Here is a 26,956-nt window from a genome sequence, read left to right on the forward strand (position 1 = left end):
CTCTCCCTCCCTCCCTTCCTCCTTCCCTCCGTCTACCTGCTCTTTGTTCGTCAGGCAGTGCACTGGAGTTGCTAATTAAAGTTAACGATGATTGACAAATGTTTGGGTTTGATGTTGCCCGAGACACAAACTTCAAAGTGCCATATGCATCAATCATCGTTTAACTTGTTAAACAGTTGCTGTGGCAACTCATTGTGTGTAAGTGAGCAGCTTGAGCGGATTTGAGTGGACTCAGTCAGTAAAGCATTTAATAAAGCCAAGCATTTTTCTACTAATTTATTCTTGTTTCAAAATAATTCGGTGCGACAGTAACATGTTTAAAACTTAAACTCACTACACTCATAAATATTTGTAGGGCTTCAAAACCATTTATTAATAAGATACTGTATACACACATATGTATATATTAGGGCTGCAGCTATTGATTATTTTAGTAGTCGATTAATCGATGAACTAGTTCAAATAATAGAGTAATCGGATAAAGAACATAAAATATTAAAATACCTTAGCTGAGCCTCAAACGGTATAGAAAATAAATATATAAGAATCTAGGTACAACGAAAGAACAATTGGCTAACTTGCATAGTAAAAGTCCGCTAGCTTAAATGCTAAATATTAACTTTTTTTTAAAAATTTATACAGTGCTCCAATTCAGACACATATTCCTACGAAAATTGGGTAAATATACCTATAAACTAAATTACGAATGCATGAACAAAAACATTAGCTCAAACAAAAACTCAGCTTATGTAGGTCTTAACAGGGAGCAAATGGATTCAGCCATGTGAATGAGGCAGACTACAGGGCAGTGTATCCACCCAAATCAATAAAACTAAAGGCAAACACTTTCAAAACAAACCATTATAACGCCACTTTAATTAAACGAATACTCGAAGCAGCAAAATTTAATTCGAATATTTTTTTCTAATCGAATACTCGAGTTAATCGATTAATCATTGCAGCACTAATATATATACATAATTTATAATTATATTTTGGGAGGAAAAATGAAAAAAAAACATACCTTATTTGAATCTCTTTCCAATGCTAAATCTGAATAAATACATTGAACACACACACACACAAAAAAAAGAGTTACTTCGCAGTTTTTAACTTATCGCGGCGGGTTCTGGTCCCCATTTACTGCGAAAAAAGAGGGATCGCTGTATCGGCCTGAAATATCGGCTTACAAAATCTGCTTTGTATATCGGCAATGGGCTGAAATTTGTTTTATATCGTCATCGGCTTTTGAAAATCCCATATCGGTCGAGTTATTGCCATTCAACATGTGTTTGAGTCTGTGGTTAATTCAGTTTGTATTTATTGTACAGTTATGAAAATGTTTTTCAATTGTGTTGTAACAATTATGCTGTAAGCAAGATTAATACTGGGAAAATGTTTGGAATTACTTTTTATGGACATTGTATCTTATCAGTATGACCTCAGTTAAAGGTTTTGCTTGACTGAATGTCAACCAAATAAGCCTGCAGGAAATAAACAAGAGCTTGATGATAATGTGTTGACGTGTGTAAAATTTGACTAATTTTATTTTTTCCTTCTTCTTTTTCATGTGTGCCGCCTAATTCCACAACTTCACCAAAGGTAAATACAGCATATTTAACTTCTTTGTGTCCACACATTGTTTGACATCTTTGGTCAAACATCTGCTGTCAGTGTTTTGCTTGTGCTCTCTACGGTTAACACCTCAGGGTCACTTTGGTGCACTTATTCAGGCCTTTTTTCTTTTATAATCCTGAGCTCCTGTGCTGTCGTCGTGGAAACCGGTCACGCCACCGGTCCGGACTGGGCCCCCGTGTGTGTGTGTGTGCTGTTGTGTGTATATGTGTTTTGAGGAAAAGGTCCATGTGGGTGAGTGGAGAGGTTTTAGCTTTGATGTGTGAAAAGAGACTCTCTTTGGAGCGTTGGGCATCACCAAGCTTTTTAGGAAGCGCTTGAAGTTTCTTTAAAGGAGTCGTTCGTTAAAGTGGAGTGTGTGCTTTTCAACTAGTGTATTTGTGAGTTGTGTGGGTGATGTGGTAACTTTTGTGGGTTAAAACAAATAGTTCATAGACAAACACTGAAAGTATGATGTAAACAGACATGGAAAGCCTATAAATTTCAAAGACCCCACCACACACACATTATCTTAACTATTACATAACACCAGACCAACCGAAACTTCCTATGGTCACTGCTCTTTATTGGAAAATACTCAAATATTGTGGTCGTACTCTTAATAATGTGGTGTCAGTGCATCCCCTGAACCACTTGTTATTAGAGGTCAACTGATATAAATATATGGCTGAAAACACAGACAAGACTGAAAAGCAGTTTCTGCTCTTGCACTCCTCTTTAAAAGAAACTTCTGTATTTTAAGCCAAAACAACTGTTGCGTTTGATAGAACAATATTTCTATATGCTGCCATAGCAGATTCATGGTGCATTAATCCCCTGAACTATTTTTAATTTGTCAGTTTTACCCCGGAAACCCCCGTTTACAGATGTTGCACAACCGCTTTTGTTTCAACCTAGCCATAATAAGAAGGTATGTAATCGTATTAATTATTTGAAATTCTGTCATTTTTAGCTTCTGCCACATTTTCTCCGATATGTTAGATGATAAATAATCGATCCAAACAAAAAAATTGAAAAAAAAAAAAGTTTAAAAGGGTAAATATATGAAAAACAAAATCTCAACCACTCCTTGATGTCTGCAATTTCTGCATCGCGACCCTTGTTATATGACCATGTTTCACCCATAAAATCCAGCTGTGGCAAATCACAGCTATGTCTTGACACTCGGTGGTACATGCTACGTGTAGTTTTTGGATCGAAAAGAGGTAAGTATGCGATAATATTTTGTTAAAATCATGGCGTCGTTAATTATACTTTCGCGTGCTCTCACCTCCAGTTAGGGTTTTGCTGTTTAAAAAAAAAAAAAAAAAAAAAATCTTTTAATAATGCCCTCCTGTTCAAATTTTTTCTTCCCCCAGAAAATTGAGATTTTACGCTTTCCTATGATGTATCACACATGCATATAGGACAATTTTGAAATCTGTCCAAATTGGGGGGTCTCGGAGCAGAACTTAAAGTCACTTGAGTGTTTTCCGCCATATAATGTGTGTATATATATATATATATATATATATATATATATATATATCCAACATTGGCCATTGGCCGATTAAAAAAAAAAATTTTTTTTGGGAAAATTTTGATCAGGCATGTGTGTAGGCAATTGTGGCCGCCGCTGACTGACGGTAGGACCCCGGAATGACCCCGTCACGACTTGAAGGCAGCAGTAATACTTGACTGCAGCCGACAGCCGCTACAAACTATGCCCAGTTGCTACAAACTCCACCCACATGTAGTGCTGCAACGATTAATCGATTAACTCGAGTATTCGATTAGATTAAAATATTCGAATTAAATTTTGTTGTTTCGAGCATTTGTTTAATTAAAGTGGTGTTGTAATGGTTCATTATGAAAGTTTTTTGAAATTTTATTGATTTAGGGTGGATACACTGCCGTCTGGTCTGTCTCATTTCACATGGTTGAATCCAACTGCTCCCTGTTAAGACCAACATAAGTTTTAGTTTGAGCTAATTTGTTTTAATGCATTTATATTTTAGTTTAGAGGTATATTTAGCTGTTTTTTGTGGGAATATGTGTCTGAACCATTTGTTAAGAGCTTTGTAAAAATAAATAAATAAATAAATAAATATATTTTTTTAAAAAATAGCATTTTATAGCTATTAAGCTCGCGGATTTTTGCTATGTAAGTTAGCCAATTGTTCTCTTGTTGTACATACAGTGGGGAGAACAAGTATTTGATACACTGACAATGGAAAAACCCATTGGCAGTGTATCAAGTACTTGTTCTCCCCACTGTACCATAATTTCCCGAATATAACACGCACTTTTTCCTCCCAAAATCAACTTGTAAAATCATGGTGCGCATTATAAACGGGTACATGGATGGAGACAGAAATATATACAGTGGGGAGAACAAGTAATTGATACACTGCCAATGGGAAAACCCACTGGCAGTGTATCAAATACTTGTTCTCCCCACTGTATATATTACATATATATATATAAACCGATTTTTTTAATTGACACGGCCACGTTGTACTGAAGAAACGTATGCGGCGACCCGTTGCCGACCATTACGGCACTTGACGTCACCATTTTGTTTCGGTAATACTTCACTAACTGGCCGAATGATTTGGTCTGTGACAAATTCTGCTTTTTTCACTCTTCATAAAGCACAGAATTTAGTTTCTTGAACTCATTTGAGTCGACGTTTATTGCAGCTCCTCAAGTCGGACCATAACAAACGTAAGCACACACACTTCCTGTGTCCGTCAACTCTATCGGCCCCTCGGGAAACTCAAACCCAAATAACAATAGTTCCTATTGTTACTGTCGTGTTGACAGCGATGAGCTGTCACGGATTTCCGACTTACGTTCTCACTTTCATTTTACCGTATCAATCCATGGAAGAAACATTTATTCATCATGATGAAACGAGCAAGTTATACAGCAGCCTTTAAAAGAAAAGTAACATCTGTTTTGTTTTCTCCTAGATTCTGGTAAGTTGGAGAAGTTGTCAAATCATATTATTACCGTAAATATTGTCAGTTTATGGTAATGTTTTGAACTACCAATGTGCTATGCTTGTGCTGTGTTTCACCAGTCAGTAAAATGACATTTCTGTATCTGTACACGAGCTCTGTTTTCTTGTATTCTTCTATTTATTGGTGCTAAAATAAGGGTGCGCGTTATAAACGGGTACAATAATTTCCCCTAGATTTTATAAGTAAATTTGGGGTGTGCCTTATATTCAGGAAATTGCGGTAGATCCTCATTTATTTAATTTTTTATACCGCTCAGCTCAGGTGTTTTGATTTTTCATCTTCCTTATCCAATCACTCAATCATTCGAATTAACTAGTTCATCGATTAATCGACTACTAAAATAAATTGGTAGCTGCAGCCCTACCCACATGATTCTATGGTAGATATGACATGTATATAGAACTAGATACGAAGTGACAGACTCGGCGGCATTACGCCAGTGTTAGTAAACAGCCACCATCGTAAAGCAGTAGACTTTTCGGGAAGGCTCTGTTGTAGTGAACCTTCCTAGCAAACACAAGTAACTTTTTATCTAAAATACTCCTAAATCGGGAAAATAATGACTTGAATCTATCTTTAAATGATGAAACCGTTTTAAAACTTTCACATGTTAAAAGTAGACAGAATGGAAATAATGCAGTAACGGGAGCAATTTTAACAACTTTAACGGTTGAACGGTTAATTCACCAAACATAGCAAAGGTTACAATCTAGTTAGCAATATCCACAATAACCCTGTGTCTGGTTAAGTTTAGGATAAAGAATTGGACTAGGGCCTATTGTCCCAAAAACCCTTTGAACTTCACATGGTACAGTAAATGAATTCTCCACGCCACCGTACCATCAGCAAGCGTGGTTTGGAGGGTTTAGGGTTTGTATGAGGCGTTGTTTGTAGCGTGGCTCCGGCTTTAGTCAGACCCATCTCTGAAGCGGGCTGCAGGAAACCTCAGGCTTGCCTCTTTTGTAATTTTCATTTATCTTACATGAGAGAATGCAGTGTTACTTTAGCCTTTTAAGGTGTTTATGAAGTGATCCTTTCACTCTAAACGTAACTTGTAACGTTAACGTAGCATGGGTGCGCATGTGACCTCGGGGAAACATACTTTTTTTTTTTTCTTTTCGTACGAAAATAAAGTTTACTTACATACTTACATTTACAGGTATTTTTGAACAGAACAAGTGCACACGGCAAAGAATACAGTAGGAGACGAGGAAAGACTGTGTCTTTTAACTGTGTCTAAAAATGTTTGGAGTGGACAACGCGAAGCCAAATCAACTAAGACGTCACTTAAAGACATTAGACCACGGTCACATTGCTAAGCCGCTTGTTTTTCAGCCAAAACGTGCCAAATATTGCCAACAATCGTCCCTCTTTGTCAATGTTACAGCAGTAAACCAGCATGCACTGTTAGCATGCTCAGGGCAAAATAACCCCACACTTTAGCAAAGGAGCTGATACTGCCTGCAGCAAGGAAGAAAAACTGTCTCTCTGTCCAATGACACTGTCGTTTAATCTGAATTTATTATTATTGATTGATTTTAAAAAGTTATTTTTTGTAGCAGATGGTCAAAGAATGTACATTGAGTGTATTTTTACAGTTTGAATGTTTCTTTTGTTTGTTTGTTTTTTTTCCCAGGCAAATTGATGCACCTTAACACTTTTCTGTTACAGATGAAGCAATGTTAATAAAGTTATACTTTATTCCAAGTGGATTTATATTATTTTTCCTTTAATATAAAAAAAGGAGAATGTTATGGAGAGGTGTACCGGTACTTATAATAATAATTTTAGAGACAAATAGTACTATTTTCAGTGGCTGCAGGGAGTTGGGGGTGGGGGGTGCAAAGCGTTTACGTCTTCGTGGGGGGGTGTAACAGCAAATATTTGAGAAGCACTGGTTTAGTAGCACTAGACTGAATGAAACGTTTGTCTCACAGATCAGCATTGTAAATTTAAAGCGTTGAAGCAAATTTTAAATATTTCCTTTATAATCTACATGCTTACAAAATTGGCTTTGGATATTGGCAATTGGCTGACATTTTTTTTTTTTTTTTTTAAGATATCGGCATTTGAAAATCCCATATCGGTCGACCTCTACTTGTTATTCCCCAAAATATGTCTGAATCAATTGTTACTAAAAATAACAAGGGTGACTACTCTACTATTCCCGTTCTAGGGAATCACAAAAATGAAAACACCTTATGACGATAGACTGCACCTGTTACATTGCAAAATTTATTCAAATGTGTCATTATCTATTTTTTTTTTATTTCTTCGAGTTAGTTTTTGAGCTTCAATATCATTGACTGTAGCACTACAGTATGTGGTTAATAATTAATCACATAGTTGATAATTTGAGTACTTAAACAATAACTCATTGATGGTTGTCATGCAAGTTTGTGTTGTAACGCAATACAAAAAGTGGGCGTCAGTTTGTGTGTGTGTCGTCACAAATATGAAACGGTGAATAAGCTTCAACGCACACACTTACGCACACTGTCAGTATGCTACAACACTAGGTTAGAACCACATGGCTGTGACATCACCAGGCTGGTCAAAGTCCAGTTCCTCTATCCGGCTTAAAGCTGCGCACACACACACTTAATTTAACACACACAGTGGCGACTGATAGTTTGTCGAGACAGACAGATTAATGTGGATGTCTTCTCTGTGACAATGTGGATCTTCGGCGTCCCTCCACCTCCTCCTCCTCCGCTTCTTCTTCCTTACTCACCTTGCCGTCCCCTCGCCGTCTGCCTCTGACTGTCCCGGCGGGGGAGGGATGAGCTCCGCGGCAGCGTACAGACAGTTCCTCCAGGATCTGGAGGACAAACGAGGTAGACTACCAATACCTGTCCTAGCATTTGTGTTTTTATTTAACTTTGAGCTGGTTTTATGTTGTGAAATGAGGAAATGTAGCTTGTTGCTCACCCGGCAATGAGGTGAATCAGTGTCAGATGTGGGTTGGGCAGGGGAAAAAAATGATGTCATACCTGCTCTTCAGGAGTTTGTTTAAATATCACTCCAAGTGTCGCGACAGTTTAAGAGCCTTATGTGTTGTTTGGGCTGAGTGATATGGATGGACTTATATTTGGAAAAACACTGTTTCATGACAAGTGTAGCTTTTTGCATTCGTTTACCCCCCAAAGTACTAACTACCCCCACATAAATCATTACGGTATATATTTTTCTTTCTTTACAGATAATGTGAAAATTACTTAGAAAACATGCATTATATAAACACTGCTTAACTGAAACAGAATTCATTCATTTTATTAAAATTCAGGATAACCGCAATTAATAATAATTTCATTTAACTTTCAAAAATTAGCAAAGTAGCATGATGTTTTTGGCAATTGTGCAAAACCTTTCAATTAACAAAGTGTCCTTTTGCCTCCTTGCAACCAATGCGAATGGATGAATTTCTAGTAAGCGCATAGGTATTTATTTCGGATGTAATGACAGTAAGTCTAACATGACTTGGGTGAATGTTTTATAGGATTAATAACTAAGATAAGATAACCCATCTGTCCCTTTTAACAAGGAATTTAGCTTTTTAGCACACAAAAAAACGTTTCCTCTCCCTTTGCAGCTTCAGTCTGATTAACAGCTAACGCTAATTGTTTACGTTAGCCGTCTGTTGTCTGGTGGTTGACACTTGATCCTGTGCACACGTTTTTGAACAAAACATGAGCAGAGGATGTTTGGATTCTAGTGTCAAATGACACGATTAGTTGCATCGCTTCAAGTATATTTTTGTGTGTTGAAAATGAGTCTGGTCTGGTGAATGTGAAGACTTTTTGTGAAGACTCGAGTGCACACTTGTGTGTGTGCTACGTATGCTAATGATGCAACAGCTGCACAACACACCTCAAGTTTCTTTGTGACTTGTACTGGTTTTCAGTTACAGGTCTTTTGTATGTGTTGTTTCACCACCTGCTAGTCCTCCAGCTAATATCTTGTGCATAATGTTCGACAAACATTAGCTATGATGATAGTATTCCTGTCGAATCATTAAAATCAGTATAACACATCCGCAATAGCCTACTATCAACTATTAGCGTAGATTTTTCAAGCAATCTGGCTCAGTCCTCTACAAAGTTACATTGTAGCATTGATCGAGACACAATTTTTATCTTTTTTTGTTCTCTTCTGTTTATATACAACAGCCGAGCTCAGTTTGTTGTATGTGATCATGTTTATTTTTCAGGGTTATTCACCGGAGACCATGTTAGCATAACCTTTCAGTGTAACCCAGTGCTTGAAGTTATATGTTAGCCTCGACTGTTATTTGGAACTGTTCTGAATTTTCTTTACCCTAAGTGTTTTCTTTGTGATATTGAATGTGTGTTTTTATAGATTGTGCCATATTTGTGATAAGTTGGGGTGAATGTGTGTTAAGGTAGCGCAGGGATCTTAGCCTACAATAGCACAGCATTTTAGTGGAAGATTGTCTAACATGCTTAAATTTGCCTGGAAGTTAGTAACTGTACATGTGTGTGGTTGTGCTTCGTTTTGGATCGATAAAAATTTAGAATAATGTGAGAGTTGGGAGTGTTAGCATGTTCGGACGGGTGCTATAGCTTTGGGTTTCAATTGTAGCATCGTAAGCATATGCCAGTATGAGCGTCTGACGGTATGATAACCTTAAGCCAAAATATCACGGTGTCACGGTATTGCAATTACAGCTTACAAAAAAGTACAAACAAATAAATAAAAAAAGTTTTTTTTTCCCTAGAAGAGGATTTTTATTTTTCAAAGCATATTAGCAAATTGGAGCATCAGTACAACGTTAAAATAAATTAATAAAAATAACAAAATATTCTAAATTTAAATCAAAATAAATGCATAAATAAATCCTTTAGGTGAGCCTAAACCCACTGCTCAACATTATTTCCATCAGAACAAAAGTGATTGAACTATTTTCCACAAAAACCACGTGTGTAGGACTCTTATCATGTTTATATTATACACACACACACTCTTTCTCAACACATTTGCCAGAGAGAAAAAAAACCACCCTGTAAACCGTGGCCGTCTGTAACCTTTCTGTAGCCGAAGTATTCCCATGCCAGCAATTTTGTTTTCTTTGATAGGGGAAAAAGTTCCGGGGTTTTCACCTCCTCCAGCCATCATGTAGCACAGCTGACTCGCAGACATTGAGCAACAAATGATGGAGGAGGGTTCAACCTTGCAGCTGCAGACGAGGGAATTCTCTATGCATTTTTGGGACAGGGTGTAGATGTAGGGACGGTATGACAGAATTTTTTTGCAGTTTTGAAACCTTTTCATGCCATGGTATACCTTGAAACTGGTAATCGGCATATAGCTTCGTTCACATAACGCATCGTTTCATTTGGCTTGCCCCACCTAAAAGCACAGCTTCCAACTTCCCTAATTCCATCTCAGTTTTTCCATTTATGGCAGCCTGTTTATCATTTGACACTTTATATTATGTACTTGAACAAAACTTGTTACAACACAGCACTACCACTGTTTCCATTTAGACAAACACTTGACATTGCTGTGTTTTACATAGCCTACAGGCCAAGTGCCCAAGTCCGGTCCTCGAGTGCCCCCTATCCAGCTTGTTATCCATGTCTCCCTTTAATACACCTGTATCAAATGATCAGGATCATTATCACACAACTGTGTATTATGTAGTCTATGAACAGTACATTGAAATAACACAACATTGTGGTACAAAAAAAATTGACTTGATATTAACTCCTGTTTAAAATGTACCACAGCCTGTATGGGAGGCCTACCGACACTGCTCCACTTCACTTACATATGCCTGTTCTCATTGAATGAAAAACATTTGTCTCAAGTAAACTGCAGCTTGTTGATTTATTAACTTGACACCACCCCGTCTCTTACATTGCATATACTAATTCTTAACATATTTACAAGTAACTTGATTAGTCGCAGAGCCAACAGAAGTGTTTTGTCCGCCAGCTCAAGGCAATCATATGAGGGGTTTTTCGACTTTTGCGGTTAAGCTAACATTAGTGGCATTGTCGCGGCCGTGTCATGAGTTTGTTTTCTAGCAAACCGCAGTCACGCGGGTTCAAAGCCAGGTCCAATTAGATTAAAGGGGATTGCGGGTTTCACTGTTTGGATTGTGGAGGAAAAAAAGCACAAAAAAATAAAAAAACAACAGCCCTACATTATGCACTGTGTCTTGTTTGCTAACGGTCTGATGCGATTACGCTAGCTGCGTCTGACTGTGCTTGTGCACTTGTGATAATGGAAGCCAGGCGGAATGGGACTATTAGCATTGTTTAACTTCTGGACTTTAGAAGCTGGTTAATCAAGTTATGTAAATGTTACTTGGTCTTACTGACAGCAGCCATCAAGAAAAAGGTTGGGTTTCAACTCCAGGTTTTGGATTTCTTTTAAGGCTTCAAAACAAGTTTAGTATTTCAAAATAGGTTCAGGGTTTTATAGTAGGGTTTCAAGTTGTGCTTTCAATAAGTTAGGCCAGGGGCTTTAAGGCAGTGATTATGTTTTTGTTAGCCCCCCCCCCCCCCCCCCCCCCCCCCCCACACACACACACACACACACACACACACAAAGACATAAACATTTCACGCCCACCCAACTCTCTGCCGCCACTGTAAATAGTATCATCAGTCTATAAAATTATTATTATAAGTACACCTCTGCATACTATTGTGTCCTTTTTAATATTAAAGGAAAAAAATGATCAATTTACAATGACGTATAACTTCATTAACATTGTTTTGTTTGTAACAGAAAAGACTTAACGCACATCAATTTGCCTGAATTAAAAAAAAAAAAAAAAAAAGCGCCCCCAGGAAGGCGTAAATGTTTCACGCCCACCTAACTCTCTGCCGCCACTGTAAATAGTGTCATTGGTCTATAAAATTATTATTATTATTATTGTAACTACACCTCTGCATACCATGGTGTCATTTTTAATATCAAAGAAAAAAATATATCAATTTACAATAAAGTATAACTTCATTAACATTGTTTTGTTTGTAACCGAAAAGACTTAACGCGCATCAATTTGCCTGAATTAAAAAAAAAAAAAAAAAAAGTCTCATCCAAAATGTAAAAACAGACTCAAGGTACATTTTTGGGCCATTTAAAACTGACACTAAAATGTAATAAAATCAATAAAACATAGTGAATTCAAATTGATTAGTAACATCAACTCTAGTGATGCACGATAATACATTTTTCAACCGATACCGATAATTCCTCCTCATTCCAACCGATAACCAATAATGTCAAGCTGATAATTCTATTAAAAGATTTATGTAAAATTTTAAAGTATACCCAAAAGAAAATATTACTGTGCAAATATATAATTTATTGCTGTTTTTTTCAACATAGAATATGAACAAGTAGTCGATTCCAACATCTAAATAATGACATGTTGTCTGACATTGTGTAATGGTAAACTTTTGGCAACAATTACTTAGAGTAAATACCTAAGTTGCACAAAAATGCCTTTAAAAGTAAGCCATTCTTAACATATATAACATTACTACACTGCAAAACACACCTCCTTAAAACTAGTCAGTTTTAAATGTAAATCTATTGGAAATAAGTTAAATTATCTGCCAGCGCTTCAAGTGTATTTCTCTCAGATTTCTTGGAAGACAAATAGTTAGCTGAAAATAATCTTAACAGCCTTATTTTAAGCAATACATTATTATACTTAATCCTTAAAAAAAAAAAAAAAAAAAAAAAAAAACCTTGGAAGAAGAATATTATTGTTATTTCATTACAACAGGAATGTGCATATTTAAATTGATAAGTGTTAATAAGTGCCAGTAAGTTTTGATTATCTACTGTGACTGTAATTGAGCAGACAAATAAGTTAAATAATTTGAAAAGTGATTGCTAATGTTATATGCATTGTTGCACAGTGTGAAATTGATTAACTCAAAAGAGCAAGATGTCATGTACACATTCTGCAGCGCTTCGTTTACATTTGCGGCACTCACGACATTTGCTTTACAGCAGCTAAACTGATACACAGCAGTACTATTTGGACGGAGTTGGAGCTCGCATCCCCGTGCGTGTTGTTTTGTGCCTGAGTTGTGTTAAGCCGAAAATAAAGGCAGCATTACAAAGTCATCTGACCGCTCGTCATTTTACATACTGAATGCATTATTAGCTGGCTGACTTCGTTTTCTGCATGTTTAAATTATTATCTAACCACTGTGCCGTCATGATAAGCTTGCTTACTGGACATCACTTGTCCAAATGTCCGTGGTGAAAATGATGTGATTGGCATGTTTTTCATGAAGAATGGTGGTCGTATAAACTGCATTATTTTTTTATCCAGGGCTTTGGCTCTCGGGTCATTTCGGTAAAAAAAAAATCGTGTCCCATCTCGGCAGATACGTTCGTACCGGATGATCCGCCTCGCCCCTGCCGGTTCGCCGCGGCGTATTCGGGGCCTGGCTCTGCTCGCACGCCGTAGGGGAACGTTCGAGAAACCGGGGTGTTTGCCGGAGGTCCCAAAGCCGGGGAACTAGGCTTGGCCCGCCCTGCCTATGGCGCAGCGGCGGCAGCCTGCCGGACCGGCCAGAGCGGCAGGCTCCGTTGGAAGATGGCTACTTGCCGACTATCGGTCTCCAGTCATGCAGGTGTTTAGCCTTATATGCGAGTCTACCACCCGCCTTGGGCTGCATTCCCAAACAATATCACTCTGTATCGTCACAAGCCCCGTAGTTTAACTTAGTTTGTGTTTACAATAGCTTTAGCATTCCCGCTAGCAACAGCCTCGTATTCGTTCCGAAAATCTTTGTGATGCAGTTTTAAATGGCTGCTGGGTTAGTGGTTTTGAATGAGGACGCTTTCTTTCCGCCTCGTGGAACTTCTGCGGTGCATGTTTCGCAGATGGCGAGAGCGTCGTTTTTTTTAGTAACAGCCGCCATAATATACAACTGCTTCTTGTCGTGTAATCCACCTCCTCAACCCCTCCTCCCTCAGGGGCTTCAGAGAGGGGAGGGGTTGAGGAGGCGGCATGCTGAATTCGTCGGTTGCGCACATTTGGAGGCTAAATCAAGTATATAATTATCGGATTGCATTATCGGTTGAATTTTTTTATTATCTGGATTATCTGTGTGACGTCATAAATGCCATTATCGGCCGATAATTATCGGTGACCGATATTATCGTGTATCTTTAATTAACCCATGAGGACAATATGCCAAAAAATTTGACCGAAAAAACAAAAATGAATAGAACAAAAAAAAGGACGGTGTCATTGGACAGAAGGACAGGTTTTATTTTTGCTGTAGGCAGTACCAGCTCCTTTGCTGTGGTGTGGGGTTATTTTGCACTGAGCAACTTGGTATGCCACCTTATATGATGCTAACCGAGCTCACTGGTTAACTGATGTAACACTGACAAAGCGGATGGTTGTTGGCAATATTCGGCACGTCTTCGCTGGGAAAAAAAAAAAAAGCGGCTTATCAATGTAATTGGGGTCTAATGTCTTTAAGTGACGCTGCCAACATTTTTAGACACAGTAAACATAATTGTCTTTCCTCGTCTCCCACTGTATTAAAAGTCAAAGCCCAACGCTACATACGCTTCATCACATTTCCTCGTTTTAGCTCTTCATATCTCTAGTGCGCTTTGGTGTGTGCTCTTGTTTGGTTGAAAAATACTGTACCCACTCTGAAAATGAGAGCGCCACTGCCACCCACTGAGTGGATGTGCAATTACACTTTATTCTAGTACGGCAAAAAACTATGTTCCCTGAGGTCACATGCGCCACACTGGTATCGCTCTGCGCCCCACTATTTGAGAACTAATAGTTTAAGTCACAACTAGCGTTTTAAACCAAGTAGGGTTTATGACTATGATTTTGGGAGAAAGCAAGTGTGCGTGTCGGGTTATGGTTTTTAACCGAAGTTTAAAGCTTCAATTTATTTGTTTACAGTTTCAAGACAATATTAAACTTTAAAATTTGTTTTTTAATTGAAGTTTGGGGTTTATCGCCAGTGTTTGGGCTTCAGATTTGTGTTTCAAGCCTCTATTTTACTCATCTCTACATTAAATCTTTCAAAAGTAGTGCAGTACTAAATTTGACTACAGTGATCTCTCGCTACCTCGCGCTTCAAACTTCGCGCCCTCAGTCCATCGTGGATTTTTTTTTTTTTCAATTAAAAAAAAAAAATGCAGTATTTTATGGAGCCGATCACGTAGTCTCTCTCTCTCGCTCCTGCTGCTTTTCTTGGTCAGGCTGTGCACTGGAGTTGCTTATTAAAGTTAACGATGATTGACAGACGGTAAGGTTTGATCTTTCCAGAGACGCTTGGAAGCCGAAACTTCAGAGCGCCGCATATGTCAATCATCGTTTAACTTGTTAAACAGTTGCTGTGGCAACTCCTTGTGTGTAAGTAAGCAGCTTGAGCGGATTTGAGTGGACTCAGTCAATGAAGCATTTTATAAAGACAAGCATTTTTCTACTTTATTTTGTTTAAAAATAATTCAGTGGGACGGTAACATGTTTAAAACTTATAATTATTACATTTGAAGTGCTTAAAAACTTTATCAAAATATGTATATAGAGTAAGTACATATGTATTTTTAATTATTATGCTTGGGGGGGAGGGGGGGATGTGACAAAACATGTCTTGTATGTATCTCTTTCCGATGCTAAATCTGAATGAATACATTGAACACGATTTTTTTTTTTTGTGGGCGGGGTGCTACTTTGCGTTTTTTTATTTATCGCGGCGGGTTCTGGTCTCCATTAGCTGCGAAAAACGAGGGATCACCGTATTCGAACATTGCTATAAATCAGTTTCCAATACACCACAGCCTACAGTTTACTCAGTTGCTGCTAAAGCAGGGGTTTTGATAGTCAGACACATTATGATTTGGTTCATCACATGCTTTCCAAGTGGATCACTTTAGCAGCATTATAATATTTTATTAGGCTAGTGGTAGTCGTCATAGCAACTCCATGTAAAGTGCCCACTAGAGTCTAGACGCCATCCCTTCGATTTCCTGCTTATCATCTGACTCTGCCTGAGGTATAGTTTGGAGTTCCACTCCGCCCTCCAAAAAAGAAAAAAAATGTTCGCCATTTTTGTTTTTCTCAACCGAATTGTAAATAGTCAAATGATACGGCTTCAAATTTCGTGTCTCATTTCTATTTTTATTTCAAGTCCATTATAACCTTGCTTTAGGGTTTCAAAGCTTGGTTTCGGATGTTCAAATTGGTACCTCAAACTATGTTTTGGCTTCAAGTCTCAGTTACAGATTCAAATGAGAGACATTGACAACTTGTTGAAATTCCTAACAAGCATGTTAAAGCAGACCCGTGTGCCATGATAAGCGTGTTTATGCTTTTCTGCTTATCAGCGGCGCGACACTTGTGGGCGTTCCCATCTCATTCTGTCACATCACTACCAATTACAGCCCCTATGTCGCCCCCCCCCCGCAGCCCGATGTCACAGCACAGCCGCAAAAACTTTGATGTTTCACGCCGCTAACGTGGGAACATTTCTGTTAACATAATTGGCCTTTTGCTAGTGTGCGTATGTGTGTGTGTGCACATGTTGGTGTGCGTGCATGCGAGTGCTTGAGTCAGTGAGCTTGTTAAAATGGGATTACGCTCTGAATTATGACAATTATATCCACTGTTGTTCATGTTTGTCCATCATTCAAACATTCCCGACCCAGAGGCAAAATTGCTACCAGACGGCATTGTGTCTCTGTGTGTCCCAGTTTGAAACTATTTCTTTGCATTACAAATATACTTTTTAGGAACATATATACTCCAATAACTCAAATCTTAATATGACTACTGTAACTTTCGGACTATAAGCCGCTACTTTTCCCCTCATTTTGAATCCTGCGGTTTATAGTCCAGTGCTGGTTATTTGCTGATTTATTGGGTTAATAGGTAACACTTTATTTGACAGCAGCGTCATAAGATTGTCATATGACAGTCTTAGTTATGACATGACACTATCATGGGCATTAATGAATGCATATGACAGATGTCATTAGGTGTCATTCGGCAAATTATGCCACTAACTCCATTTATGTCCAGTTCGGATCTTTTACATCCATTCAAAAGGGAGATAATTTGCCGGATGACACAAAATGATACCTGTCATAAACATTTATTAATGCTCATGAGTCATGTCAGTGTCATGTCATAATTATGATGGTCTAATGAGTCTTATTGCGCCACTGTCAAATAAATTGTTACCAAATACCATAACCAGCAATTAATGAAACAACTGGAACAGTAACTGAAGAAATAATTAGCATAGAACATGAATTTTCATTTTTATTTACATCTGTAGCGCTGCAATGCATGCTAGGAGGCATGTTGGATGACAACAGTGTTAATAGCAGGTGGCAGCAGAGGTTGACGGTCTCCCTCAAGGGAGCACTGATGGCCAAATGAAGCTTCTTGAAGCAATGAAGCTTTGCAGCCAGTTTGTTCAAAGCTTCATGGTGGTTCATTTCGTCTTATGGCAGTCTTATGATGCCGCTGTTAAATAAAGTGTTACCGGTTAATATCTTTTGGTTTAAATATTACTGGTGCACGATAATTATTGGTCCGATAATTATCGGTCCGATAATAGGAAGTATGACATCATCCCGATAAATCCAATAACATTTATAATAGGACCGATAATATGTACTGTTCTGGCTTTACAGTTTACACACTAGTATGGGAAATCAGTTGACCATTTGCGGGTTAGTACTCCCACCTGCTGGTCAGGATAATTCGCTGCATCTATTTTTTGTTGCAGTAGTTTGGTTCAATCACTTACACATTGCGGTGTCTAGCGGTAGCATTGACAGTTGTGAATGCTTTCCGTTACGTTTCCGCCTTGGAAACATATGTAAGTATTTTATGTTTACAATAACATAAGGATGTGCAATATACAGTGGGGTAAATAAGTATTTGGTCAACCACTAATTGTGCAAGTATGTATTATGTACCCTTTGTTGGCAGTAACGGAGCCCAAACATTTTGTGTAACTCTTCACAAGCTTTTCACACACTGTTGCTGGTATTTTGGCCCATTCCTCCATGCACATATCCTCTAGAGCAGTGATGTTTTGGGGCTGTCGTTGGGCATCACGGACTTTATACTCCCTCCGAACCCCGTGGCGTCAAAATGCTAACAAGAACGGTGAGCAAAAATCCCAGAAGTACACGGGAGGACTTAGTGAATGACCTACAGAGAGCTGGGACCACAGTAGCAAAGGCTACTATCAGTAACACAATGCGCCGCCAGGGACTCAAATCCTGCACTGCCAGACGTGTCCCCCTGCTGAAGCCGATACACCTCTAGGCCCGTCTGCCGTTCGCTAGAGAGCATTTGGATGATCCAGAAGAGGACTGGGAGAATGTGTTATGGTCAGATGAAACCAAAATAGAACTTTTTGGTAGAAAACAGGTTCTCATGTTTGGAGGAAAAAGAATACTGAATTGTACCATACCCACTGTGAAGCATGGGGGTGGAAACGTCATGCTTTGGGACTGTTTTTCTGCAAAGGGACCAGGACGACTGATCTGTGTAAAGGAAAGAATGAATGGGGCCATGTATCGAGAGATTTTGAGTGAAAATCTCCTTCCATCAGCAAGGGCATTGAAGATGAGACGTGGCCGGGTCTTTCAGCATGACACACACAGCCAGGGCAACAAAGGAGTGGCTTCGAAAGAAGCATTTTAAGGTCCTGGAGTGGCCTTGCCAGTCTCCAGATCTCAACCCCATAGAAAATCTGTGGAGGGAGTTGAAAGTCCGTGTTGCCCAACGACAGCCCCAAAACATCACTGCTCTAGAGGAGAGCTGCATGGAGGAATGGGTCAAAATACCAGCAACAGTGTGTGAAAAGCTTGTGAAGAGTTACAGAAAACGTTTGGGCTCTGTTATTTCCAACAAAGGGTACATAACAAAGTATTGAGATGAACTTTTGGTCTTGACCAAATACTTATTTTCCATCATGATTTGCAAATAAATTCTTTAAAAATCAAACAATGTGATTTTCTGGAGTTTTTTCCCCACATTCTGTCTCTCATGGTTGAGGTTTACCCATGTTGACAATTACAGGCCTCGCTAATATTTTCAAGTGGGAGAACTTGCACAATTAGTGGTTGACTTAATACTTATTTGCCCCACTGTATGTTTACTTCTGTGGTGAAGGGTCATATGTACAGAACTTCATAAGTTGTGTTATAGAAGCCAGCCAATGCTTTAGTAGCTCAAGCTAGTGTGCTATGCTATACATATAATAGTTTTGTATAAAAGTGTAATGTGCAGTTTGTTGTATATTGAGTATTGAATATGTGTATTTTTCTGTTGTACTTTCACAATATTAAGACGAGTGTCTTCCCATAAAGCAGTGCTTCTCAATTATTTTCTGTTCCGCCCCCCCCCCAGGAAGACGTAAATGTTTCGCGCCCCCCTCCTTTTTTTCTATTAAAGAAAAAACGTAACATAGATCAACTTATAATAAAGTAACTTTATTGTTTTGTTTGTAACAGAAAAGATTAAATGCGCATCAATTTGCCTGAATTAAAAAAAAAAGTCACATCCAAACTGTAAAAATACACTCAAGGTACATTTTTGACCATTTAATACTGAAAAATAAAATGTAATAAAATCAGTAAATAATAAATTCAAATTGATTAGAAACATCAACTATTGAGGACAATATGGCCAAAAAATTGACCGAAAAAACAAAACTGAAGAGAAGGAAAAAAAAGTGTCTTTGGACAGAAGGACAGTTTTTATTTTCGCTGCTCACAGTATCACCACAGTGCTCACTGGTTTACTGAAATAAAACTGACAAAGCCGGACGATTGTGACAATTGGCAATATTCGGCACATTTTCGCTGAAAAACAATCAAACGGCTTATCAATGAGATTGAGGTCTAATGTCTTTAAGTGGCGTCTTAATTGATTTGGCTTCAGACTGTCCGCTATAATCATTTTTAGACACAGTAAACATTGGTCTTTCCTCATCTCCCACTGTATTAAAAGTCAAAGCCAAAAGGCAAACGGCCCGAAAAAAGCGCATTCCGGCAGCCGAGGGAGAACCGTAGGTGAGGGCGGTCGTCGTGACGATCCCAAACCGAAAACGACACTTCTCGGGCGGACACGAGAGAACCGGAGAAGACGGTGGGTCGCTGCGTGAATCCGGCCGGAAAACGGCTTTCGAACGGCGCACCGCTGCGCTCTTCATATCACTTTTCTGTGTGCTCGTGCTTAGTTCAAAAATACTCCGCGCACTCTGAAAACAAGAGCGCCACTGCCACCCACTGAGTGGATGTGCAAGTACACTTTATTCTAGTACGGCAGTAAAGAAATAAAAAAATAAAATAAAATTTTTAAAAAAGCATGTTCCCCGAGGTCACATGCGCCACCCCTGGCATCGCTCTGCGCCCCCCTGGGGGGGTGCGCCCCACTATTTGAGAAGTACTGCTATAAAGGCAAGAAAAGACAAAGCCTTGTGGTTTATGGAAGTGCATTCATTCTTAACTGACTGTCGGGTAGTGCAGAAGTGAAATGCACTGTTTTGTTCATGTCATTATGAAAAATCTGGTGAGATCAAAGGCAAATCTATGTTGAATCCACCACTAGTTTTTTTTTTTTTTTTTTTTTTAAACCTCCAAGTGTTCAAAAACTCAGGTTATACATTTAAAAAAAAATATAAAATATCTGTATCGGCTTTGAGGAGCAGGAAGTTATCGATATCGGTTTCAAAAAATGGATATCGTGCACCCCGAGTAAATATCCCATAATATAGTGAGGACAGCTGCGGCTTATAGTACAGTGTGGTTTATCTATGAACAAATGCCGTTTTTCTGTCAAATTTGGTGGGTGGCGGCTTATAGTCGGAAAATTACGGTACCTATAACTCTGATTCAATATACATTAGTGCAGCCTTATAAACGGTCACTTGAACCCACAATTTTACATATATACATACACACTACTATCAATTCATCTTTAAATTTTACAGCAGCACATTAAGGCTGTTAGTTATGGAGTCAATCTCACACTCAAATGTAAGCACGACAAGCGTGCGCAACATCCTGCAGATGTAAACAAACTCTTGAACCTGACACATGAAAGCCACCCGTTAAGTAAGTTTAGCTTCTTGATGGTTTTAATGAGACATTTTTACTAGCTGAAGCAGTAAAGCATTAGCAAGTAGCCCTAATGTAATAAACATTCATCAGAATGAACTTGTGATGTCACATGACTTGACGTCACGGCCTCCTCTGACAGCTCTGTAATTTACTGCCAAACCGGGGGGGCGGGTTCAAGTGGCGCAATAAAAGACCAGAGAGCAGGACGGGATCTTAATGGATGTGCGTCCATGGCAACGACAACAGCCGGGGTTAAAATGGAGGGCCCGGTTGCCTTAGCGTTGTGTTCGATTCCCGTGTATTTGTGTACACTCTTCACATTCTTTGGGCCTTTCATTGTGCCCCCCTTTATCCCCTTCACGTCGCCTTTTCCCATCGCTGACCTTCTTCGTCTTCATCGCTCTCACGGCCCTCCAAGAACATTTCTCGCTGTGACGCTGGCACAAATGCGACCTTGGCAAGCCAAGCATTCTCTGCTTCTTACACATTTTAAGTGCTACCTGTAGGCAATCTTTGCCATTGCCTTTTGACTATACCGCAGCCCGTTAAGACAGTCAGTCTGTATTTTACATAATACTGTAACCAAGTGTTTTTCGAACTTTTATGAGCCAAGGCACACTTTCTTTTTCATTAAAAAAATCCCAAGGCACGCCACCAGCAAATAATGAATTTCTGTAGTGTAGACTATATTAACAATATAAAATCGTGTATTGATAGGAATCAAACAAACAAAAACATATTTTATAACCATAATTTTACTCACTAAGTATGACACTTCTTTATTGGAGTATGTATCACTGCATCCCCGTTGAACGTTAATCACGCTATGTTCAGTTTTTTTATTCTGTCGGAAATCCAAATGAAAGATAGCTTTTGCTTTATGACTGCAGCTATTGAATATTTTAGTTATCAAGTATTGTACTGAAAATTTGATCGATTAATCGAATAATCGGGTAAAACCTTTTTTTCTTTAGGTAAGGAGAAATTATAAATATACATGAGAAAACAAGACATTTCACCTAATATTGAACCATTTTTAGACAATCAATGTGTTTATTTTAGATGTACATTGTTGAAAACAGCCAACAATTGCATCTCGGTTGTGACTAGAAAAATAATTTCACTGCTTTCACTCAAAAAAAGATGTTTTAAAAAAAATCTAATTTCTTACCTAAAATGTCATTACGCTTGCTCACACACATCACTTAAAAGTTAGGTGTTTTTCATGCATGCGTTGCGCGACCCACTCACGCATTGCCGCGCTCAATCTGTAATGGCGCCGTTTTACCCATTTAGAGAGCTAAAAGGCAGCGTAAAATGAGTAGAGTGAATTTTGGCAGCCTTTGGAGCCTTTTTTTAATTGGCTAAAGCCTTACAATCCCTCTTCCTACGATTAGAAATATCATGGAAAGCAATGTGGGGAAGCAAGGTAGCCATTGATCTTTTTCTTAACACGTTATGTTATTTCCCAACGCAGAGAAGATATATCAATTGGTAGCACTACACACAGTCATGGTTCCACTTCCCATCATCCATTTGGGTTGAATGGCTGCAGTATCATTTTACTGAAAGCTCAACACATACACTAGATGGCAATATTTAGTCACAATATACAAAGTCACAGGTCTTTCTATTCGTGGATCCCTCTCACAGAAAGAATGTTAATCATGTAAATGCCATCTTGAGGATTTATTGTCATAATAAACAACTACAGTACCTATGTACTGTATGTTGAATGTATATATTCGTCCGAGCTTTATTCTAAAACGATCGGGATCGGATCGGGAGCAAAAAAACATGATCGGAACAACCCTAATAATAATGCTAGATATATTTTTTAAGAATTGTTTTGAATGATGTTGGGAAAGCGTAGTCAGTGTTCTGAATCTGTTTACATTCCATTCTTTTGCACTAGTAAATGCTATCAACATTTGACCTCATTGTTTATGTGGGATTAATTATTGTTATTTACATGTTTATTTGTACTAAAGAATGTAAGTGTTCCAAAATGTTTTGGTGAATTAATAAGCCTCAGCAAAAATTTCATTGTTAAATTAGTTAAAAAGATTTTTATATTGATTTATTTTTATTTTTATTAGTCGGCTAATCGTAAAAATAGTTGGCTGACTAATTAGGAGAAAATTAGTTCTTTGGGACAGCCCTACCGGAACATATTTCCTCCACACCCTTCTCACCTTTTTAACCCCTGACCCATTTTCAGGCCTGCATCATACTGTCCGTGTCGGTCAACCCAGGAAATTGCTTTTAGACATAAGGGCTACCCGTTTAAATCCCAGGATTTAACCGGAGTTCAGCGTATGTCTGAAAGGACTTTATAGTTTCGCTAGCTAGCCGCTACTACGAACACACCACAAAACAAAGTAATTAGCTACCTATTGACAAGTACGGATACGGAAGAGTATTGCATGATTACTGACCATTGGACAACCCAGACACGAAGCAACGGCACATTTGCAGATTCATATAAAAAAAAACAACAACATTATTTTTACATCAATTAGGTGAAGTTGGAAAACTTTCCACGGCACAGTGGTTGAAAAACACTCTTGTAACCTGTTTAGTTCTAGTTATCTTTGTTTTGAACGCATCGCAGCCTGTTTAGGCATTTACTTGATACCAATCTGCGTTGTACAAGAGGTATTTAAAAATAAACTTCCAAAATCTTCAAACTGAAATCAAATTTGGCTCTTTTCCCTGTTAACTCCCCGTTTCAACTCAACCACAGTGCATTTAAGGCAGCGTCTAATTGGGCCCGAATTAAATGCACCCTATGCTGTTTTCTTTGATGAAATTTCGACACAGACATATCATAAGTAAACATCCAGTTCACATGATAAATTCCTTCCTAATCAAATACAGATAAATAAACACTCCCTTATTCTGGGAATAAAAAAGTTTGAATGAAGCTTCTCTTTTCTCAACAGGTCATAAATCTCCGCTTTCCATCATCCCCTCCCTCCGTTCCCATCGTCTGTCTCCATTCAGGAATTTTCTGTGTGGTCCTACTTTGCCCTCCCTTTCCCTTTTCCACTTTCTTTGATGTTAGGTTGATAAAACGAGAGCCACGTCAAGTGTGTCAACAATCACCCTGGTTTTTAGCGCTAATGCTAAACGCTAACTTGCGTGATAAAGGTCAGGATGACTTCCTGCGTGTGTTTTTAGTATGCATACACACAGTAAGCAAACATGATTCACATCTGTCAAGAGGCCGCCATTGGTTAACACATTTGCTCTATATTGAGCTGTCACTTCACTTGATTATAGATGAAAGTGAAGGTGACCCTCAGGGGGACGGAGATGTAAAACTGCTTCCGTCTTGATTGTATTATACTGTGCAAGCTGAGAGAAAAGACTAGGGTAATTAGTTTGTTGACTAGAAACAAAACCTTGAGCCTACTATAAATGTTTACAGTGCTCCCGGTGTTATTGTTGAATTCAGGCTTGTTTTTTTTTTTTTTTTTTTACTTCCCAGCATTAACTTCAACAGAATTAATACAATTAAGTATCAGAGTTTTGTGGTCCATCAGAAAAATCATGCGCCCGTGTGCGTGTCTTTTGAATATTTGTGTGTTGAAGGTTTCTAATCCACACTTGTCAAGTTTATGCAGGGGTCATGCTGCTTGTAATCTCTTAATGGCCTCTTGGGGTGTCTTGTCTGTCTGCCCGCTAACTTCCTGTGTGCGTCTATCCACTAAGCTCAGCCTGTCAAAACATAACGTAAGCGAACTGTCACTCACTCACTAATTGTTTATTTTCCTAAGCTGTCTCTTTGTAGTGCGTGCGTGTGATTAGCCGAGCCGACGCTCCGAGCTCGATTACTCATGTCTGTTTGACCTGATGATGTCAAACTCTTGGTCTGGGTGGTCGCTCATCCGTCACTATATGTAAATGCTTGAGTTAATATTAACTGAGTTGGACAACTGTTTGTTCTGTCTGGGTAAGGTTACCCCCATAGTTGCAGAAAGTTGTAATGCATGGGGTGCTGTGGCAGAGGCAGGCTACAAGGTTTTCCTGAAAGTTAGCCAATGTTGGGCATTTTTTTACATTTTAAGTTTAGATTTTTCCATGCATATGTTTGCTTTCTATATTGTTGTGCCATTTTTTAGACATTGGAAAGATGGAGATCCAGCTGTATGAATGTAGAAATTCAGTCAACTATTAATGTTTTACTTTGCTTTGAAAGGATTTTTTACTCTTTGCTAGGGAATTGAAAACCGATTCCAATTCCGAACCGGTTCCTAGTGTTTCGAGGCCTCGACATCAAAATGAAAAAGCCTTAATGATCCCTTTAACGATTCCTAAAGACACGTATTGCGTCATCACGTGATGTGACGTGTCTTGTTGTCCAGACGCATCAAACTAGCATGGCGCCAAGAACCACTCGCTCCAAAGTTTGGCTACATTTCACCAGGATAGAGGGTGAAAATGAAAGGTTACAATGGTTTAGCACGAGCATTGCCGCCGTAAACATTACAATGACAGCACGTAGGTTGAAACGCTCGAAAGTGTGTCTTCACTTCACGAGGAAAAATTACGACAAAGCGACTTGCAGTCATTGCAAGGTGGAGATAACTGCATCGCGAGGGAATACGACTGTACTGTCCTCACCAAGACGCTAAGCCTCAGTCCTGGCTATACAGCTAGCTAAACTCCCAAATGATAATGCAGAAGATGTTGGTATAATTTGCTGACTTTATTCAAGCATCACTTGAAGAGTCAAACTAAAAATAGAAATGAAACAAATCAATTTAGTCCCCAATAACAGGTTCGCATCAATGTAAATCAGCGATGATTAGCTGCTAATACAGTAATAACACAAATGGTTAGCATGCGTTCGCTAGCATTAGCACATCGTTCAAACCACTACACAACTGGATTTAAGTGTCCGATCGCGAGTGGAAACACAACAACAACACAAAAGATGATAGATACAAGGCGTTGCCTCTGTAGATATTTTACAACCATTAACAAAGAACGTAGGCTCGTAGCAGTGTTTCCCTCTCTCACTAACTCGCTCACTCGCGTTGCTGCTTTGTAGCTGCACTTCTTCTTCGCATGTAAGCGCGCTCTTCTTCACGTAGGCGCGTTCTTCTTCGTGTGAGGAAGCGCAAGAGCGCCCCCACTTGAGCGTAGAAGCACCATAAAAACTAAAAGGCATGCATTTCAATATAATGGTTAATAATTTACTTTAACACATATTGCCAAAGGCAGAACAACGACCTATAGCCATTTACCAATATTTTTTTATTTCTATTAGAAAAATGTTTCAGTAAAATGTTACACATTCTTGTGTATTTGCCACTTATTGCCACATTTAACATTGAGGCTTCAGGCCTCTTTTGACCTCATTGTGAGTTTGTAAAGTTGTGACTTCTGTTTAAACAAACTCGATGCCAATCAAAACGTTCGTTCTTCTTTTTCCCCAAATTACAATCGATTAAGAGAATCGATAAAGAATCGAATCGTTAAGCAATATCGATAATGGAATCTGAATCGTAAAAATCGTATCAATTCCCATCCCTACTCTTTGCAATGTATTATTGTTTGATAATTTACGGTTGTCTGATTTAAAATGTGTTTTTACTTGCTCTACCTTTTGTGAATTCTAATGTTCTCTTAAAACCAGGTTCTTACTAGGCATTAGGAGTGGGAACCTCTTGGTACCTCATGATACGATACGATTTGCAATACAAAGCTCACGATAACGATGATCTGACGATATGGCTATACAACGATTATTGATACATTGTTCAGGAAATCATTCTTCATTTAATCATTAACAGAAAAACAAGCTTCTGCTGTGAATTGGAATGAGTTTATCACTAGTAGACGTCCAATCCATTTGAACTTGGAGGGTGGCAGCCCACTTCAAGTGGATTGAACGTCTATGGCCGTCAGTGGCAGCCAGTGCCAGGTAATGAGGTAATTTTGGGCCAGTTAAGGTCAATTATCTGTTGATTTGGGGTTTTTTATGGGTCACTTCCTGTTTATTTTGAGTTACATAGCTGGAAGTGACCTGGGAATCACCCAAATAAATAGGCAGTGCCTCAAACTCAACAGGAAATGACCTGTAAATGCTCTAAAATGAACAGCAAGTGACCTGTAAATGCCCTGAAAATCGGGCAGAATGTTCTGGTTTCGAATGATTGAATGTTTCTAGTCTAAATGGA

At 38.7% G+C, this 26,956-nt stretch overlaps 1 protein-coding gene across 5 annotated transcripts in view; it reads left to right on the forward strand.

The window, feature by feature from the left end:
• Window positions 1-26,956, forward strand: part of macf1a (microtubule actin crosslinking factor 1a) — a 319,162-nt gene that overhangs the window by 74,658 nt on the left and 217,548 nt on the right. Inside the window, exon 1 of one of the 5 annotated variants that reach the window (XM_057828760.1) lies at window positions 4,091-7,477. The exons of the other annotated variants lie outside the window; for them this stretch is intronic. Within the exon in view, the coding sequence (XP_057684743.1) occupies window positions 7,423-7,477 (55 nt within the window). The 5' untranslated portion in view covers window positions 4,091-7,422. Of the gene's footprint in view, window positions 1-4,090; window positions 7,478-26,956 lie in introns of those variants that run through there. 5 annotated transcript variants of the gene reach the window in all.

The sequence above is a fragment of the Corythoichthys intestinalis genome, chromosome 22 (genome assembly GCF_030265065.1).
Source record: "Corythoichthys intestinalis isolate RoL2023-P3 chromosome 22, ASM3026506v1, whole genome shotgun sequence".
Taxonomy (NCBI): Eukaryota; Metazoa; Chordata; class Actinopteri; order Syngnathiformes; family Syngnathidae; genus Corythoichthys; species Corythoichthys intestinalis.